At 57.1% G+C, this 19376-nt stretch overlaps 1 protein-coding gene across 2 annotated transcripts; it reads right to left on the reverse strand.

Moving 5' to 3' along the window:
• Positions 1–1420: 1420 nt before the first annotated feature.
• Positions 1421–19019, reverse strand: EPHB4 (EPH receptor B4). 2 transcript variants are annotated; one of them, XM_081556186.1, is made up of 18 exons: positions 18470–19012; positions 17124–17250; positions 15867–15937; positions 15361–15648; positions 14355–14751; positions 12957–13112; positions 12440–12772; positions 11989–12113; positions 11089–11254; positions 9747–9849; positions 9462–9526; positions 9236–9349; positions 8871–9118; positions 5135–5350; positions 4693–4842; positions 4065–4258; positions 3706–3861; positions 1421–2508 (listed from the first exon to the last, which is right to left on the reverse strand). In XM_081556186.1, exons 2-18 carry the CDS (start codon positions 17149–17151, stop codon positions 2379–2381), a joined length of 2940 nt encoding a protein of 979 aa, XP_081412312.1. In that variant the 5' UTR covers positions 17152–17250; positions 18470–19012; the 3' UTR covers positions 1421–2378. The 2 variants fall into 2 exon arrangements, with proteins under 2 accessions (XP_081412312.1, XP_081412310.1); XM_081556184.1 differs by lacking the exon at positions 17124–17250 and having other exon boundaries at positions 18470–19019.
• Positions 19020–19376: the final 357 nt, after the last annotated feature.

The raw sequence follows: 19376 nt of genomic DNA on the forward strand, positions 1-19376 counted from the left end.
CTTCTCCTGCTCTTTGACCCTTTGCCCCTCTGTTCTTCATCTGTGTCCGGCTCCCCTGACCTCTGACCCACCTAAGGTCTCCTTATCTGTCCTGGATGTCTGGTTGGCAGGGGGAGGAGGTGGCCTGGACCAGGATCCTCCCTAAGTCCTTGGCAGGACATAGTCCCACCCATCCTGTTAGAGGTACAAACGTGAGCCGTGTCATCAAGGAAAGCGACAGACGATTCCCGAGTATTAGAGATTCCCAAAGGCAGTAGTAGAGGCAGGAAACAGGACAGGACCACTCCTGGAGGTTTCCTGGGCTGGGAAGGGCAGAAGCTGTGATTTGGGGTCCTGTACCAACCCTGGGGAAGCTTCCCTGGTGGCTCAGATGGTAAAGAATCTGCCTGCAATGCAGGAGACCTGGGTTCAATCCGAGTTGGGAAGATGCCCTGGAGAAGGGCATGGCAACCCACTCTAGTATTCTCCCCTGGAAAATTCCATGGACAGAGGCGCCTGGTGGGCTACAGTCCATGGGGTCGCAAAGAGTTGGACACGACTGAACAACTCACACACGCCAACCCCAGCAGGACAACGGGGGGCAACTGAGATGCAAAAATGGCAAGGCTGCACCAGCTTGACAAAGAGGGCTGGGTCCAGGCCTGCCCCTGCAGGTGTCCCCTGGGGCGGGCAGGCCGCGAAACAAGATGGTGAGAAAGACATCAGGGAATTGACCCCAGCCTCATCTTCCTGTTCAGGAGAAGTTGGGGGAAGATACTCAGGTGGTTTCCCCTCCCTTCCCAAGAGGCTGGGAGAACCTGCCTGGGCAGCATCTTGAAAGGGGGAATTGTCCTCCAGATCCAGCCCAGCGTATGTGTCTGTGTGTACATACACGTGGGGGGTCCGTGTCCTCCACGCCAACCTCTGCCCCTCCCCCACAACCAAATGCAGACACTCCCTTCACTGCCTCTAAACCAACCCCAGCTGTCAACATCTGGCCCACATCTGTCTCCCTCATCTGACGGGGCCTCCACCCCAGCAGGTCCCCCTCCCCACTTCAGGGGGCTGTAGGACCAGAGAGCCCTGAGCGCTAGGCCTCCCCCAGTCTCATAGAGCCCCTCAGCCAGGGCTTGGAAACCAGGGCGGGTGGAGGGGGGAAGAGGGCAGCCCCACCCCGGAGGTGCCCCAGGCTCTTGGCAGAGCCATCTGGAGCCGTTAGAAGCAGCTGCCAGTGACTCATCTCCAGTGCCCCCACCCCACCACCTCAAACACACCCTGGGGCTGGGAACCAAGCACCCAGCCCCCACCCCCACCACAGCCCTATCTCCAGACCTCCGACCCCTTTCAGTCAGCCTGGCTCAAAAGCCCCTCCATACCAGAGCCCCCCTCCACAGAAGTCTATTCCATCACCCCCCTCCCACTCCTAATCACCCCGAGTGAAGACACTTCCCATTTTCTTTTATTTATACAAAACAGTCGTTTTAAATATAATTTAAGAACCCCTCCAAGCACCGGTGTCTGTCTCTGCTTTCCACCACTTCCCCCACCCCCCAACAAGCCCTCATGGACACAGCTTGGGGGTACTTGGGGAGCAGGGAAATGTCAGGGGGTTGTGGCGTGACCAAGGCACTATTCTGGAAACAAGACACAATCATGGGTCCCTGTTTCCACTTGGGCCGAAGAGGCAATAATGAAACAGGTCCCCTCTAACACAAAAAGTTATGACAAGGACTGTAGAAAACAAAAAACAAAAACCGGGACAAAAAAAAAGGAAAAATAAGACCAAAAACAAAAAACTAAAACTCAAAAACCTTCAATATGAAGGCAGCAGATTGGGGAGGGGCATTTACAAGGGAAAACTGAGTTCCGCGGAGGCAGCAGCAAGGTTGGGACATGCAAGTCCAATGATTTCGTCACTGGGCCATGACGCCCCTTCCCGCCTCCCGAGCTCACAGGCTAGTCCCCCCTTCTCTTTGGTCTGCAGGGCCGCTGCCCTTCAAGGTGAGGGGGGAACCTGGGGGCCCTAATTGGGGATGGAAGGGAGGCTGTGGAGATCGTGCCCAACTAGCCCTGGGATGTCGGCAGACTCTAAGGGCTCCTTTTCCTCCAGTCACACCCAATCCTGAGGGGAAGGGTTCCTGCACCCTCGGTTTGGGGTCCCCCCACCCCCCGGGGGACGGGGGGAGCGTTATGATCTCACAATGCAGAATCCCCAAATCCTCTCTCCAAACTGCCAGCTCCCCGCCCCCATGGGTTCAAAGTGCAATCCAGTCAGTGGAACGTGGGGATGGGAGCCTCTTGGGTCCCCCCCACCCGACTCTGCCCCAGGAAGAAAGGGATCCCCGGGCGCTGGAGTCCCTGCCGCTCCAGAGCTATGGAGCCAGGCGTGCAGATGCAGTTCAGTACTGGGGGGCCGGTGCTCCCGACCCGCCTGGGGCTCCAGGCTTGGCCTGGGACTTCATGTGCTGGACACTGGCCAGGATTTTCTTCTGGTGTCCCGCCAGAGTGACTCCGATTCGGAGCAGGTCCCTGGGGAAGAATGAACAGCTAGGTGAGACCACTAACCTCCCAGGTCCTCTCTCCTTCAAAAACCCGTCCCCACCTCGGGCGTGTCAGCCAATCAGAATGGCCGGCGGGGAAGCGGGTAGACGTCAATAGTTGTCGGGCAGTTTCCGGGGGTGGGGGCCGATTTAGGCGCCCTCCACAGTTCTGCGCAGCGGCAGTAGAGGGCGAGGCTAGGTACCCGCAGGCATAGAGAAACAAGAGGTGGAGGGCTGCGCCCTGGATGCTGAAACTAGAAGGAAAGGCAGAGAATCAGGGAAGAGGAGGAACGAAAGGGAGAGAAAAGCCCATAAAATGAGGTTGGCGAAAGAATGCTTCAGAGGACAAAGAAGTCAGAAGGAAAAGTCTTCCGGACAAAGAAATCAAAAGGAAAAATAGGAAGGAGAAAGAGAGAGAGGAGGAGCTGGGTGGGCGGAGAGAGGAATGGGCGAGAGAGGACAAAAACAGACTGCTCCCAGCCGCGATCCTGATGTGGGGAGGCTGAGATAAGAAAGAAGCGGTGAGAAATGGGAGGCAAGAACCCATGTCAGTGAACCCGTGTCAAGGGAAGGCTCAAACCAGTCAGGGAGGAGGGGCCCAGACCTGCTGGGACAAGACTGGCTGCCCAAGGAAAGGGCCTTTTGGACCCTCTGTGTCTGGATTTCTAATCCTTCTATTTCTGTGATTCAAACCCGGGGTGAGAGGAGTCCTTGGGAGAAGAATGGAAAGGTGGAAAGGAGGACCAGGGAGAGGCCAACTAGGGGAAAGCAGTATTTGGAAGGCACTGGAATTGTAAAACCATTTAACATTAAAGCTGGAAAGGATTTCCAAAACCCAGGCCAACCTTCTCCTTTTATGGGTGGGAAAACATCCAGAGTTGACACGTTGTTAATGTGAGAGCAGGGTCTGGAATGTAGATAGATGCACAAAGATAGATACAGATTTCCAAGCGGGAGCGAGATGGCCCAAGGCCGAGGTGGTGGGGTGAGCCGGGCACAGCTGACCTCAGCCCCTGCAGCTGTTACTGTTTTCGGGGGGAGGGGCTCTAGAATGGGCACCAGAAGTTGACCTCAAAGGCCCCTGCTGAAACTGTGGGCCTGACCCTGGTCATCCAGATTCTACCCGTCCTGGCTGCTTGGCCCTCACCACTGCTCCCCCAGCCCCCCGGCTCCCACCACGTCTTACTCAGTGGAGATCTGGCTGACCAGTTCGAAAGAGCCAAACCCAGCGGCTGCAAAGCTTTCTTCGTATCTTCCCATCTTGATGGCTCGAAGCCACTCCCCCACAGAGCCAAAAGCTGAATAGTGAGGCTGCCGCTGATCCAGGAGCGGGTGCGAGGCCCTGGGGGGGCAAGGATGCGGATATGCTGAAGGCCAGCTGAGCACCAGCGTGTGTCAGGGCGGGGACGCAGAGCCCAGGCCTGGAGAGGCGGGAGGGGACCATCCCACATACCACCAAAAGGACCGATACTTCTGGAGGGGGAGAAGCAAGGTTCTCGGGGTGGCAGAGTGCAGGAAAGAGGGTCTGTCCTCTGGGGTCCTCACCCGCCATTCTCCCGGGCCACGATTTTGAGGCTGGCAGGGTTCCGGATCATCTTGTCAAGGGCACTGACCACCTGGGGGAAGCGGGGCCGTGCATTCCGGTCTTTCTGCCAACAGTCCAGCATGAGCTGATGCAGGGAGGTGGGGCAGTCGGGGGGCGGGGGCAACCGGTAGTCCTGTTCAATGGCATTGATCACCTGGAATGATGGGTGGAAGAAGCACTGGGTGAGGGGAAGCATCAAGGGGAAAACGAAGCTGCCGAGGGACCCCAGGGAAGTGGCGACTTAACAGACGCCGGGAGGGGTGCTGTAGGCCCGACGAAGGGCTAACCTGGCGGTGGTCCTCCCAGCCAGGGCCCAGGCTGGCTGTGGCTCAACATCCTAGAAGCTCTTTAGCTATGATCCAGACATGTAACCTCCCAAGCCTGCCCTCCATCTCCGCCTCCGTCTGTGACCAGATGAGCCGTTATCAAACTCTCGACACAGATCACCTCCTCACCATGCTGCCCTCACCACCTCAAGGACCCAACAGTGATGAGCTCTCTAAGAACGCATCCCCCCCCACCCCGCCGCCCCACATCCCAAGAGACAAGACATTCCAGGGCAGGTTGGTGGGACCACGGGATACTTACATCCTGATTGCTCATATCCCAGTATGGCCGCTCCCCAAATGACATGACCTCCCACATGACAATCCCGTAGCTCCAGGCATCACTGGCAGATGTGAACTTCCGGAAGGCAATGGCCTCGGGGGCTGTCCAGCGGATGGGAATCTTTCCTCCCTAAAGACAGGGGAGGACAGGTGAGCTGAGGGACTCCCAGGACTCAGGCATTCTGCGTCTCCCCCAGCTCAGGCCTTTCTTTCGGTGCCCTAAACGGCCAGCTCCCCACCTCTGTTCTTTTCCCAGACTCTTGGCAGACAGGTTCCTTAAGCTGATCCCCCAGCCCCCACGTACGCTACAATGTAGGTCTGCTCCTACATCCTGGCCTGGACCAGAGCTGTCAGTCCCTCAGCCTCCTGCCTTCCAACCTGGCCCTAAAAACCTAGATCACATGGTTGTCCCTCAGCCTCACCAGAGAGCTCGTGTAGGTGGGGTCGGAGGAGTTTTCCTCCAGGAATCGGGAGAGGCCGAAGTCTGAGACCTTGCAGACGAGGTTGCTGTTGACCAGGATGTTGCGGGCGGCCAGGTCTCGGTGGACGTAGCTCATCTCGGCGAGGTAGCGCATGCCCGAGGCAATGCCCCGTAGCATGCCCACGAGCTGGATCACGGTGAACTGGCCGTCGTTCAGCTGGAGATGGACATGGTGGGGGTCGCAGTTAGGACTCCCCTCTTTCTCCGACATTCTAAACCATATTTATGGGACTTCCCTGGTGCTCCAGTGGCTAAGACTCTGCACTCCCAATACAGAGCGCTTGGGTTTCAATCCCTGGTCGGGTAACTAAGATCCCACAAGCCGCAGATAGGGGTTCGCGTGCTGCAACTGAAGATTCTGAAAACTGCAACCAAGATCAAAGATCCTGCATGCCACTACTAAGACCTGGCACAGCCAAATAACTCAATAAAAACAAATACATTAAAAAATAAAATAAACCGTATTTATACCTTCCAGACCCATCTCACGCCCACCTGTAGGGCAGGCCTGCCAACATCCCAGGTAAACCCCTTCTGCTTTCTTTCACTCGAGTTCTCTCAGTCTCTCTGCAGTATTGTGACACAATGCTTATAACTGTTCCTGTTTCAAATACATGCGCTCAGTCTCTCGTAATTAGATTATAAGGAGCCGGGAACCTACTGTATAGCACATGGAACTCTGCTCAATGTTATGTGCCAGCCTGGATGCGAGGGTGGTTTGGGGGAGAATGAGTACGTGTATATGTATGGCTGAGTCCTTTCGCTGTTTACCTGAAACTATCACAATACCGTTAATCGGCTATAGCCCAACACAAAATGTTTCAGTGTTAAAAAAAATAAAAAAGAAAATTCAAAAAAGATTATACTTTCTTCCATTTAACCTAGTACAGTGCACTCCATCCAGGAAATATTAGACAAATGGTTTGGATCTAACATATTCTTTTTATTTGACAGCAACAGAGTGATGAAAGTTACGAGTGTGCGGTGAAGACACCTGTCTCCAGGTGGAGAGGCATGCCTTGGCGTTGATCCAGCCACACTCTCCCTTAGCCCTCTTGGACCAACTGTATATAGGATGCAAGAGAATGGTGAGGAGTCAGGTGTGATTGGTAACCGCAGCACCAAAACCAAGGTCTAAAGCCCGACCTTCACCTTCACAGAGTCTGCTCTCACCAGGTAAGCCCGCCAGTCACGGATGGTTAACTAAGCCCGTCCTCTGGGTTCAGATAGCATGCAGGGGATTCTTGGCAGTCCTGTAGGGCCAGCAACGCTGAGTCCAGAAACTGAATTCTGAACCCATCCTCCAAGCCTGCATCTGTTCCATGCCTTGCATCTAAGTTGGTGGCCCCACTTCCAGACCCTCAGGGTTGAGACCTTGGAGGCTCCACGATTCCTCTCTCTCCCCTGTTCACAGCCTACGATCCATCAGCAAGTTCTGCCGGCTATGCCTCCAAAACACACCCCAAACCCAACTGCTTCTCCACACCCACTGCAGCCCCCATGGCCTGAGTGACTGCCCGTGTCCTCATCGGCAGGCTTCCCTGGTGGCTCAGCGGTAAAGAATCCGCCTGCCCATGCAGGAGACGTGGGTTCGATCCCTGGGTCAGGAAGATCCCCTGGAGGAGGAAATGGCAACCCACTCCAGTATTCTTGCCTGGGAAATCCCATGGACAGAGGAGCCTTGAGAGCTACAGTCCATGGGGTCGCCAAGAGTGGACATGACTAAGAGACCAAACAACAACCCATCGGCTCCTGGTTTCTGCCCCTGCTCCAAAGCACCTGCAATGCGGGAGAACTGGGTTTGATCCCTGGATTGGGAAGATCCCCTGGAGAAGGGAATGGCTACCCACTCTAGTATTCATGCCTGGAGAATCTCATGGACAGAAGAGCCTTGAGGGCTACAGTCCATGGGGTCGCAAAGAGCGGACACAACTGAGAGACCAAACAACAACAACCACTCATTGGCTCTTGGTTTCTGCCCCTGCTCCCCAGCACCTGTGAAAGGAATCTTCTTAAATCGTCTCCCTCTCCTGCTGATGGGCTTCCCTGGTGGCTCAGACGGTAAAGAATCCGCCTGCAATGGGGGAGACCTGGGTTCGATCCCTGGATTGGGAAGATCCCCTGGAGAAGGGATAGACTACCCACTCCAGTATTCACACCTGGAAAATTCCACGGACAGAGGAGGCTGTCCTCCTCTGCCTCCTCATGCCAGAGGAAAATTCCATGGCAGGCTACAGTCCTTGAGGTCGCAAAGAGTTGGACACGACTGAGCGACTGTCACTTCTGCTGATATCCTCCCCAAAGCTTCCTCTTTTGGACTTCTAATCACACTCACAGTTCTAAGGCCACGAGACCCAGCCACCAACTACGACGTGATCCACCATTGCTCCTCTGCTGACCTGGTTCAGCTTTACCAGCCTTTCTGCTTCTCGAACACACCAGATCCTATATACTCTGGGGGGCTCTTCAGTCCCCAATATGCTTCCCCCCGCCCCCATCTTCTCACAGCTGGCTTTCTCATCTACCCAGATGCCATCTCTTCTAAGACAGACCCTCTTCCCTCTCCTGCAACCAGACAATGGAACAAACTTCTGCATCCACAAGGCACTGCCCCAGCGTCTGCCGCAGCATCCCTCGTGACGGGAGCCGGGCAGCCTGTGTTTCCTAATGCAGTACCGTGGGAAGTACACCGCACCCCTGATGGAGGCTGGCCACAGACATAGAATTCTGAACTTATCACAGTGTTACATACAGCTTCCCTTATGGGAAACACAAGAGAAACAAGCTAAATGACCCCACGAGGAAGAATCCAATCAATCTAGAAGATAAGTAAGACATTCGAGTGGACAAGTGGTCCAGCCCTTCAGCCTATCAGAACGACCAAGGACTATCCTGGGATTAAAAAGACTCAAAACAATAGCCACCAGTGCAATGGTTGATCCTGAACTGGATGCTGGGACATGTTGGGGACAACTGGAGAAATATGAGTATCACATAGGCATTAGGTGATACCAGGGGGTTGTTGTCATTCTCTTAAATGCAACAGTGTTTTGCTATGTAGAAAAACCTTTTGGGGACTTCCCTGGTGGTCCAGTGGTTAAGACTCTGCACTTCCCCTGCAGGGGGCACAGGTTTGATCCCTGGTGAGGGAAGTACCACAGGCCGCATGGTGCAGCCACAAAAAACAGTTTTGTTTTTTTAAAAAAGATGCCTAGCAAAGTTTAAAAAATTAATAAAACTTCATACAATTTTGTTAAAGTAGCAAAAATGAGCTCTTTCCTCTCATTTCTATGAGCTTGTTTAATTTTTTTCACATCTGAAATTTTGTTTACTTTCTATAAAAGCTTGTGTGTACTTATTAACTTCCAGTCTCCCACATTATACCAGCAGCTTGCCAAGAGCAGAGACGTTCAGGGCTCGAATTCCTGAGGCCCTGGACAGTGGCGGGTGCACAAGGAGACGCTCAGTAAATATTTGTCACAAGGACGGATGACAGCCCCTCCAGATCCCGGGGTCAGCCGGCCCCACGGGGAGACCAGTCCCAGGACTCAACCTTCCCTGGCGGAGGATGAAGGGCAGAGGGGCAGCGACACAGGACCCACCGTCTGTCCTGGGCTCTGAGCTGCCTGGCTGTGCTGGGGGAGGGCAGGGTGGACTGGGGTGTTGGGGGGACTCACCCGCAGGAAGGAGTCCAGGGCGCCGTTCTCCATGAACTCGGTGAGGATCATGACGGGCACGCTGTTGGTGACCACGCCCTCCAGGCGGATGATGTTGGGGTGCTCGAACTGGCCCATGATGGAGGCCTCGCTCAGGAACTCCCGCCGCTGCCGCTCCGTGTAGCCGCCCTTCAGGGTCTTGATGGCCACGCAGCTCTCCTTCTTCCCAGGGGCCTTGAGGCGCCCCCGGCACACCTCCCCAAACTCGCCTTCAGGAAGCACACTGAGGGTCAGCTCTCCTCTCCCAGGGGGTCTGGCTGGCCCTGCCATACCCACCCCCCCACCAACTCCACCTCCTCCCCGGCACCCAGGCCTTTTCCACTCACCTGCGCCAATCACCTCTTCAATCTTGACATAGGAGACATCGATCTCTTTTGCAAACTCCCTGACAGCCTCATTAGGGTCTTCGTAAGTGAAGGGGTCAATGTAGACCTTAGTACCTGGGGAATCGCATGGGGCCCGTTAGCCAAGCAGTGACTCCCATAGCACTCAGATTCCCTGGGCTCACAGCTCTCGCCCCAGCCCCGAATCCTTCAGGAAGGGTCTACCCACCATGCCCGATGAGATACTGGCCGTGCTTGTCCGAGTACTCAGCTTCTCTCCCGTTGCTCTGCTTCCTGGAGAGGATGGGACAGAGGAGGTAAACTGAGTCACATGTCCCAGAGGGAACTGAGTTCCAGAGGGAACGGATAGGAAGAGAGAAGCAGGAGTCAGAGAGGATTCCAGGTGAAAGCAGTAGGTTCCCAGGACATCCAGGGAGCCTCGACCTGGAGCAAGAGGGCGGGCGGCCAGCTCCAGGGGGTTTCATTAGGGCCTTCAGGTGCCCAGGACGCTCACCTGAGGCAGAGAACTGCGATGACAATGACCACGAACACCAGCACCACGCCCACGACCGCCGTGCCTGCAATCAGGGCCAGCTGCTCCCTCCAGCTCTCATTCTCTGGAGGAGAAGAACTGAGATCAGGGAGACCCCGAGGGCCCGTGGGCTCCACTCAAGTCCCTCAGGGCCAGGGAAGAAGCTTCCCAGCCTGAGTGGGTTTGATTCTGTTCTGTTATAAATACTGGTGACCACAAAAAAGTCCCACTTGAATAGGAGATGCTGCTGCTAAGTCGCTTCAGTTGTGTCCGACTCTGTGCGACCCCAGAGACGGCAGCCCACCAGGCTCCACTGTCCCTGGGATTCTCCAGGCAAGAATACTGGAGTGGGTTGCCATTTCCTTCTCCAGTGCATGAAAGGGAAAAGTGAAAGTGAAGTCGCTCAGTCGTATCCGACTCTTAGCGACCCCATGGACTGTAGCCTACCAGGCTCCTCCGTCCATGAGATTTTCCAGGCAAGAGTACTGGAGTGGGATGCCATTGCCTTCTCCGCAATAGGAGATACCTAAGGCTAAAAATGAAAAGGTGGAAATAACCTAAATATCCATCAACAGATGAATGGATAAAGAAAAACGCGACAGCCACTTAACGGAGTATTTTCCGGCTACGAGAAGGAATGAAGTCCTGATATATTCTACAATATGGGTGAACCTAGAAAACATTATGCCACGTGAAAGCAGCAGCAACCAGTCACAAGACTGTATCGTATGACAGCACGTGTATGAAAGATTCAGAATGGGCAAATCCAGACACAAAAAAGTACATGAGTGTTTGCCGGGGGCTGAGAGGTAATGGAAGGGGTATATGTGTCTTTCTGAGGTGCTGAAATGTTCTAAAATTAATTACAGGGATGGTTGCACAACTCTGTGAATATATTACAAGCCAATGAATTATACATTTTAAATGGGTGAATCATAAGGTAGATGAATCATATCCCAATAAAACTGTAAAAAAAAATTAAAAGGTTTAGGACAAAAACCCTTGGGCCAGCATATAAAAACTATCAAAGTGTCACCTCATTTAATCCTTGGAGCCCTGGGAGAGAGGCCTCCCATTTCCATGTGTTGGATGAGAGAGCTGGGGCTCAGGGGTCAAGTTTTTGCTAAAGGTCACATAGCTGGAAAGCCGCTGAGCGGGCCTTCACACCCAGCTGCTGGATTTGGTTTCTATGTCCCATCGCCAGGCCAGAATGCCTCGCAGTGGATAGAGAAGCAGGAGGGACGTGACTTCGGGGGTCCTGAGAGCCAAGGCCTCCTTGCCTGGGGACAGCCAACCCCAGGAACGCCCTGCCCCCCAGACTCACCATCCAGCTGGGTCTGGCTGTGGTGCTCCTGGCCAAAGGGCCCGTAGCCGGCCTCGGAGCGTGCCCGCACCTGGACCAGGTAGCTGGCTCCCCGCTTCAGTCCCCGCAGCTCTGCCCGGTTCTCCGATGTCTTCAGGAACCGCACGCTGCTGGGGCCCTCAGCACCCTGTTCGGGAGGAGAGAGAGGCTGGCCGTAAGCCAGGGCTCCCTGATTCCACAGCTCTTCCCATCTCCCCTGCCCTGGGCCTCCCATCACTGGCATCTCCACCCTGCTGTGAGACAGGCGAGGCCTTTGTGCTCAGTTATGTTTGCACTGGGGCTTCCCTTGTGGCGCAGTTGGTAAAGAATCCGCCTGCAATGTGGGAGACCCGGGTTCAATCCCTGACTTGGGAAGATCCCCTGGAGAAGGGAAAGGCTACTCCAGTATACTACAGTATACTATACAGTATACTACAGAATACTCCAGTATTCTGTCCTGGAGAATTCCACGGACTGTATAGTCCATGGGGTCCCAAAGAGCTGGGCACGACTGAGTGACTTTCACTATGTATGCACTGAACTGTGTGTATTGCATGAATTATATCGTTTAGTCTTGGCAGCCATTCTGTGGGGTAAGTTCCATTATCTAAAGCATTTGCGGGGGGTGGGGAGGGTGCCATCCTGCTTGGCGTGCAGGATCTTAGTTCCTTGACCAGGGAAGTGTGGAGTCCTAACCACTGGACCACCAGGAAATTCCTTTCCTAAGCGTTTTACAGTGAAGACATGAAGCTCAGAGAGGCCAAGAGGTTGACACAAGATCATTTGTTGGTATATGGCAGATGCCTGTGATTCAGGTGTCCCGGGCCCTGGAGCAGGTCCCACTGCCCACCTCCACCCCCCAGGGTGGGGCCTGGTTCTCACCTTCTCATGGTACTTGACCTCGTAGTCCAGCACTGCTCCGCTGGGTGCCCGGGGAACCGCCCATGCCAGGCTCAAGCTGCTGGGTGATGACCGAGTCACCCGGATGTCAGACACTGGGGGTGGCACTGCGAAGGACAGACGCGTTGGGGCCCTGGAGCGGGGCAGGTCTGGCCCTTATCTTCCCCAGCTCTCCCTCTGCCGGCCACACTTGTCTGGGTCCTCCAGCTGTTTCGGGATTTCCTCCCGGCTCTCTCTGAACTCTACCGCCCGCCTTTGCATCTATTTAACACTCTCTTTCTGCCTCCTGCCCCAAAGGCCTTGACCCAGTGTATTTCCTGGGAACTCCACTCCCCAGCGGCTGCCTTCTCCCTGCCTCAGACCTTTAGACTGTCCACCCCCCTCGCTGGCCTCTCCCATCCAACCACAGGCTGCCCCCCGTCCCCAGTCTCACCCTCGCGGTCGGTGGTGACATTCACAGCCTCAAACGGGACCGGCCCACTGGCCAAGGAGGACACCCCATTCAAGGCGGTGACCTCGAAGGTATAGGTGACATCAGGACGCAGCCCGCGAATCGCCACCCAGGGCTCCAGCAGGTCCCGGGGGCCGGGGTCGAAGGTCAGGTCTCCCCCGCAGGGCGTGCAGGACCCTCCGGGGCGGCACTCTCGGCAGCGGAGCGCATAGGTGAGGTCCTCCCGGCCGCCTGACTCGAGGGGGGCGCTCCACTCCAAGTGCAGGGCGGAGCCGTTCAGGCGGGGAACCACGCTTCTCGGGGCGGACGGCGGGGCTGCGGGAGACCAGGGCGTCAGGCGGACGCTGAGAGAATGGCCGGGCATGGGCAGTGGGGACAAACCTACAGCCACACTGATGTCTTGCGTCGGCTGGGCACCAGGCCAGGGTCAAGAGGAGGAGGGCATGGGAGGACGGGGGCTGGGGTGAAGGGCCCGCCCCACGGGTCGCTGGCCACTTACTGGTACAGGGTGCACTCCGGGGGTCTGTGCTGGCCCGGAAGTACCCGATGCGACACTGGCAGACGGACGAGCCAAAGGCGTTAGAGTGGCTGTTGGCTGGGCACGGCTGGCAGGACCCCTCCCCGGGCAGGGGCTTGAAGGTGCCCTGAGAACAGGCTGAGAGAGAAAGCGTCCATCAGAACTTGCATCAAAGACATTCAGCGGTGGGGTTGGGGGAGATCCAGGAAAAAAAAAAAAGGACATTTAGCAGTTGTTAAAAGTGCACGAGGGACTTCCCTGGTGGTCCTGGGATTAAGACTCTGAGCTCCCACTGCAGGGAGTGCAGGTTCGATCCCTGGTCAGGGAACTAGGATCCCACGTGCCACACAGTGTGGCCAAAAAAAAAAAAATAAAGTTGCATGAGGTGCAAAGAGGGGCGCAGGGAGTGAGGAGCTCAGAAACTTGGCCTATAAGAGGAGAAGACTTTCTTCCAGAGCAAGGTGTGCACCCCTTACCACCCCATGGCAGCCTGGTGAAACTCAAGACCCTTGCTCAGAATGATGATTTTAAACGTACACCATAAAATACATAGATTACCAATAAAACCAAGTAAGTGAAAATACAATGATGAAAACAGGTGGAGAAGGGAATGGCAACCGACTCCAGTATTCTGGCCTGGGGAATTCCGTGGATAGAAAAGCCTGGTGGGTTACAGTCCATGGGTCACAAAGAGTCACACACAACTGAGTGACTAAGCACACACACACGTTAAGAATAAAGATACTTGAAAAAAAAATGCAGGAAGAAAAGTTTGCAACATGGCAAAGAGTGTGTTTCTCTATTAATAAGATACAGTGGCAGGACTGACAGCCAACAAAATTCTGAAGTCACAGAGAGTGAAAACAACATGTTGCTCTTCTTGCAAATCATCTCTATTGAGCTGTGAAAACCACCAGCATTTGAATGGTGCCCAAATCTCAGGTCTTGCTTGGACCGCTGGGCTGTGACTGACATTCCGTAAAAGGAGTGACCAGTTTCAGGTAGAGATGAGTGAAAAGAAAAAGCCATCTTTTTTTTTTTTTCTCTTCCACCAAAGTTCACAGATTCCCTCATCCTATCTATAAAACCCAGGTTAAGAATCTCTGCTCTCAAGAACAAGCTGAGTGAGAACTCAGTATCAGTAAATTAAGAGGAAACCATAATGAACAGGACTAGAGTTCACGAAACCTCTGAGTCCAACAAGGTCCCCTAGCCCAGGAGAGCCTGTCAGGTCCAGAAAGGAATTTCGTGGAGTCAGGAATTGCTGGGGGCCCTGAAAACACACCCTCCAGTAACTGAGTGCCCAGCGCAGCAGAAGAACGTTCAAACTGGAAATCTTGAGAAGGGGGTACGAGCAGGGTACCTGCCCCCTCCCCTCACCTCGGCACTTGGTGTTCCCCTCGGCGGCCTCGAACCCCGCATTGCAGCTGCAGCCCGTGACCGGCTGCTCGGCCCACTGGCCGTCTTCCCGGCAGTAGAGGCTGGGGCTGGGGCCGGGGGAGGGCATGGCGTCAGCCACACAGCTGCCGGCTACGGGCACCACCAGCTCCCGAGGCACGGTCTCCGGGAAGTAGGTGAGGTTCACAGTCTGCTGGGCGCACTTCTTGTAGAAGAGGTGCAGGGATAGCAGGGCCATGCAGGCGCCCTGGTCTTGGAAGGCCAGGTAGAAGCCGGCCTTGGTGAGCGGGCCCAGGCGCAGCGTCTTGACGTTCACCTTCCCTGTGGCCTCTGCCCCTGGGCGCTTCCGGGTGAGGTGTTCGGCAGCCACTGTGTCCACCTGCCAGGGAGGGAAGAGACTCGCTGCCACAGCCTTCCACTCCCCGAGGACCCCGCGGGACTATCTTTTGCCCAGGCTCACCATCTCTGTGACATGCTCAGTCCCTGTTCCAGAACCTTCTCCCCACCTTTCCCAGTGTGTGCTTTCTTGTAGGCCCCAACATTGTCCATTAATGTTCACTGAGCTCCTAAGAAGAGTCCAGCCTCCCCTTGCTGTGCACTCACTCACCCTACAGACACTTATCAACATCTATTCTAGGCCAAGCTCTGGACTCTGTGCTGAGGAAACAGAAAGGAAGGAAATGATGAAAAGTTAATGATCAGTTAAAAGTATAACGAGTGAGACGGCAGGCGGGACCCCAGAGCTGGAATCACAAGACAAGTAGGAGCTGGGTGGGAGAAGCAGCGAGAAGGCACTACGGGGTGAGGCATCAGCTGGTACAAAGGCTGTGAAGGGGCGAGGGAGGAATGCCCTGGCGACCCACTGGTACTTGCCCAGTGTAGTAGACTGGCCATTCCACCTAGCAGACGACCCGCTTTCCTCCTCAAGCTGGGAGTTTCCTGCTTCCATCCCCCAGGCCAGTCCCCCTTCCCCAGGGCGCTTGGGTACCTTGATGTAGGGGTTCTCCATCCAGGCTGGCGTGTGGGCTGTGGCCGTGTCCGCGTCACTCTCAAAGTAGAAGACGGTGAAGGTCTCCTTGCAGGAGCGGCCGGCCCTCGGCAGGGAGAGACACTCCAGCATGGTGAAGCGCAGTGTGGCGTACACGTGGACAGCCCCGCGGCGGGGGACCCAGCCAGTGCGCAGCCAGTGGGCCAGGCCCGGGGCCCGCTGCAAGTCACACACCTCATAGGTCCGAACGCTGTGCTGCTCCTCATCCAGGCCGCTCAGCTCCTCCCACTGTGGGGAGAAGGGGGGCTGCTGAGCCGGTGGGCGAGGGTTAGTTCCAGAGTCTTTGCCGTGAAGCCAGGAGGGAGGCTGGGGGGACCCTTGGAGGGTGAGGGCTCAGAGGACATCTGCCCTGGCTGCTGAGATGTGTGTGTGTGGGGGTGTATGCAGCAGCAGCACAGGTGACCCCCCCACCCCCATTGGTTTTCCTGCCGAGCCCCAGCTCTTACCTGCCCGTCCACCTGAGGGAATGTCACCCACTTCAGATCAGCAGTTTCCAATTTTGTGTTCAGTAGGGTCTCTGAGACAGACAGACAGAGTCAGTCGGAGCTTGGGAGAGACACAGGAAGACCTGGGAGCTGAGACAGACAGGCCAGGGAGGGGAGCCTGCCCTGCCCTCTGCCCACCACCCCCGACCAGTTCCCAGATTTCAAGCCTCTTTTCTGAGCGCTAGCCCTGCCCCTAACAGCTGGCAGGCAGGGAGCTGACCCCCAGGACTCCCAGGTCCAGGCCTCTGTGAACTGCTATGCCCCAGAGAAGGGAAGACACAGCTGCTGAAAGGGGAAAAAATGGCCAAACAGCTCAGAAAGGGGCAAACTTGAGCCCAGACCTGACCCTGACCTGAAGTGGGGTAGGGGGACACCCCTCCCACCAAGGTCGACCCCCGCCTCTGCAGTTCCTCTCCCAAGCGCAAAGATGCTGCCTCTGTTCCCCTGACTCTGATCTTCAGACCAAACACCCCAGCCCTGACCCTCCACCCCCTCACTGCCTAGCTGTCCTCGGAGGAAGATGTCCTGGAGGCCAGGACGCTGGGGTTCCCTGCCCTCGGCCTCTGTCTGGAGAGGCCTCACATCTGGATTTGGTTACAGGAAAGAAGAGGGGAGGGGATTTTAGGGGTGTGGGTATGGGGGGGTGATCACACCTGGCTCAGCTCTGGCCTCGGGGGAGGGGTGCCGGGGAGGGGAGAGGTGGGGCTCTGGTGGAAGGAGGGGATTAGGAGAACTGCACTGGGGAGGGTGGAGGGAGGGTAGGGGAATCCCCTGGGAGATGGGGGGGGGCGCGCTACAGGTCTGGCCGGGGAGGAGCCTGCAGCACACCTGGGCCCAGGTCCCCCCTCCCCGACTGTAGGAGAGACAGGAAGGTAGGTGGGTGGGGCAGCCTCCCCCCAGAGATCAGGTGATGTCCACGGAGGGCCAGGGGTTAGGTGGAGGCCCAGCCAGCCCGAGGAGAGGCCCGGGCCCCCCATGGGTGGCAGGAGACAGCCCGGCACACTGGGGACAGGATGCCCGGGTTCTGGGAAGCGGGTGGATAGAGGCAGCCGTCTCCACCCTCCATTGTTCCAGACTGGAGAGTGTTTTCCTGTCTCCAATTTACCCACTGTCTGTTTCAGGCTGTCCTGGGCGCTCCAAGTGGCTCCCTTTTCTCTCATCCTATCGCGGTCCTGCCTGCCTCCCTCTCTTAGAGCCGTCATTTCTCTTGCCTCTCACCTCTCCCCCGCTCTCCGGCCACCGCCATCTCTCTGACTGTCACTCTGCTTTCTGTCTCCCATCTTTCACCTTCACTGGGGCACAGGGCCTTGGATAAAAGACTGAACGCCTGTCTCAGTCTGCTCACCTGTAAAATGGGGGGTAACAATACTTCCCACCACAGGGTTGTTGGGACCGGGAAAACTGAAAGCACACAGCACCGGGCCTTGGGCTTGGAAAGCACTTGGGTAACAGGAATTCGAAGTTACTCCCTGTTCCCCTTGGCATCTTGCTTTCTCTCTCACCACACATCATCCTGGTGGGTTTTCGCCCTGCTTCGCCTTCCTCCCTCTCTCCCTCTGGTTCTTTCTGGTCTTCCTGAGCCCAGCAAGTCTCCCTTCTCCCCCACACTCTGCCTTTGATCCCCAGTCCAGAGCAGCACTGCCCAGCCTGGAGGAGACGTGTTTCCAACTGCCTTTGATTCCTTCTTCTCAGCAGCCCCCCATGGCCCACTCCCCAGAGACCCCTTTGATTGCAGGCAGTGAAGGAGGGGAAGGAGGCAACTCATTGAAAGGAGATTAGGGCCGTGGGAGGAGGGTTTATGGGGCTCTCCGCTTCCCCGCTAGAGGTTGAGGGGAGGGCAGAGGCTCATGGATAAAGTAACATTTGCAGCAGCGCAGAAAAAGTAGAAATTTAAGAGAGCCTAGGAGACAGAAGTCAGGCTGAGTTCAGGGGACAAGAGGCAGGCGAGGGTTAGAGAAAAGGACTCTGGTGGGACTGAGGCAAGGGCTGGGGTGCAGCCTGGGGAAGCCAGGGCAGGAGCCTCCCTGCTCCAGGATTGGGGAGAGATTGGGAAGTTTGGAGACTTCAGTGCAGAAGGCGGCCATCCCCGACGGCGGCGAGGGGAATTGTAGGATCAAGGTGTGAACGCTCGGGAATGGGGGGCGGGCGGAGTTTTATGGCCTAGCACAAAGTTCTGCCTGTCCTCTTGTTCCTCCAGAAATGTTTCCTCCTGTTTGGCGGAGGTGAGAAGAGGGACAGAAACTCTGGAGAGAGTTCTGCAGGTTGGAGTCGGGAGAAAACGAAAAGCTGCCAAGGGCGTCTGGAGACGGGAGTGTAAGAGTTCGGGGAGCCGGGACCGGGGCACGTCCCGGGACGAAGCTCGACTCCAAGTCTTTCCCAAACAAAAGAAAACTCCACTCCCCGCTGGGCCGCCTCCTCCCCGCCCCCCTCCCGCGCTAGCACTATTGGTCCGGAGCGTTCGGGGCTGGGGTGCCGGGTTAGGGGGAGACAGAGGTCGGCCCTTCCACTCCGAGGCGCCTCTTCGGGGGCCCCAGAAGGTCCGGGGTGCCCCCAAGAGAACTCACCTTCTAGGGCGGCTGCAAGCGAAGCCCAGCAGAGCAGAGCCCGGAGCTCCATGGCGCCGCCTCACTCTGGTTGGATCCGATCCGAGTTTGGGGGGCGCTAGCCCCCCCAGGTCTGAACCCTCGCCGGAGCGGGTGGCCGACGACTCCCCGCGCGTGACTCGCTCGGGGCCCTCAGCGCGGGCCCATGCGGGCGAGCCGGGCACCGGGTGGCGGCGCCCAGGTGTGGCCCCGCGTCCCCGCCGCGCGCGCAGACGAGAAGGCGGGGGGCGTCCTGGCAGCGGGGGCGCAGAGTTAGACGTGGCTGGAGTCGGGGTCCCTCCGGGGCCTCGGGGTCCCGCCCCAGCAGGCTGCTGGGGGGTGGGCCGGCCGCTCGCGGTCTCCCCCCCTCCCTGGAGTGGCGCTGCTCGTGCCGCCGGGCCGAGTGCGCTCCGCGCCGGCGGGGAGGGTGAGAGCCGAGCGGGGAACGGAGCGGGAGGGAGGGAGACTGCGGCGCGGGCCGGGCGGGCTGGGGCTGGGCCGGGCTGGGGACTGGGCCGGGCGGCGCCTGGCCGGGAGGGAGGGGCGCGCGGGGGGCGGGGGGAGCTCCCCCACCCCCAGCCACCGCTTGGCCAGGGGGCCGGGGCGCGCTGATTGGAGGGCGCCCTGCTGAATAATTCATGAGGGAAGCGGAGCGGGGCGCAGAGCGGAGCAGGTCGGGAAGTTGGGAGAAAGTTTGGAGGAGGGGGAGGGGCGGCTGGCGTCGCGCGGGGGACCGCCCGGACCTGCACCGAGGCCGTGCGCCCTGGCCCGGACCGCGCGTGTCGGGGCCGGGGCCCAGGGATGCCCTCCCCCTCCACCGCCACCGCCCCCGTTCCGGGCAGGCCTGAGCCCAGCAGACACCAGGGAGCAGAGAAACGCACCCAGCAGC

This window comes from Giraffa tippelskirchi, chromosome 13, assembly GCF_054371585.1.
Source record: "Giraffa tippelskirchi isolate mGirTip1 chromosome 13, T2T-mGirTip1v1.2.pri, whole genome shotgun sequence".
Taxonomy (NCBI): Eukaryota; Metazoa; Chordata; class Mammalia; order Artiodactyla; family Giraffidae; genus Giraffa; species Giraffa tippelskirchi.

What these genes read in the sequence shown, in the direction of transcription:
- EPHB4 (XM_081556184.1), bottom strand. Translation starts at nt 18,521, where the DNA reads ATGGAGCTCCGGGCTCTGCTCTGCTGGGCTTCGCTTGCAGCCGCCCTA. An exon ending in TGTCACCACCGACCGCGAGG is followed by an intron (nt 12,114 to 12,439) that starts GTGAGACTGGGG and finishes TGTCCTTCGCAG; the next exon opens with TGCCACCCCCAGTGTCTGAC. An exon ending in GGGATATGAGCAATCAGGAT is followed by an intron (nt 4,259 to 4,692) that starts GTAAGTATCCCG and finishes CCATCATTCCAG; the next exon opens with GTGATCAATGCCATTGAACA.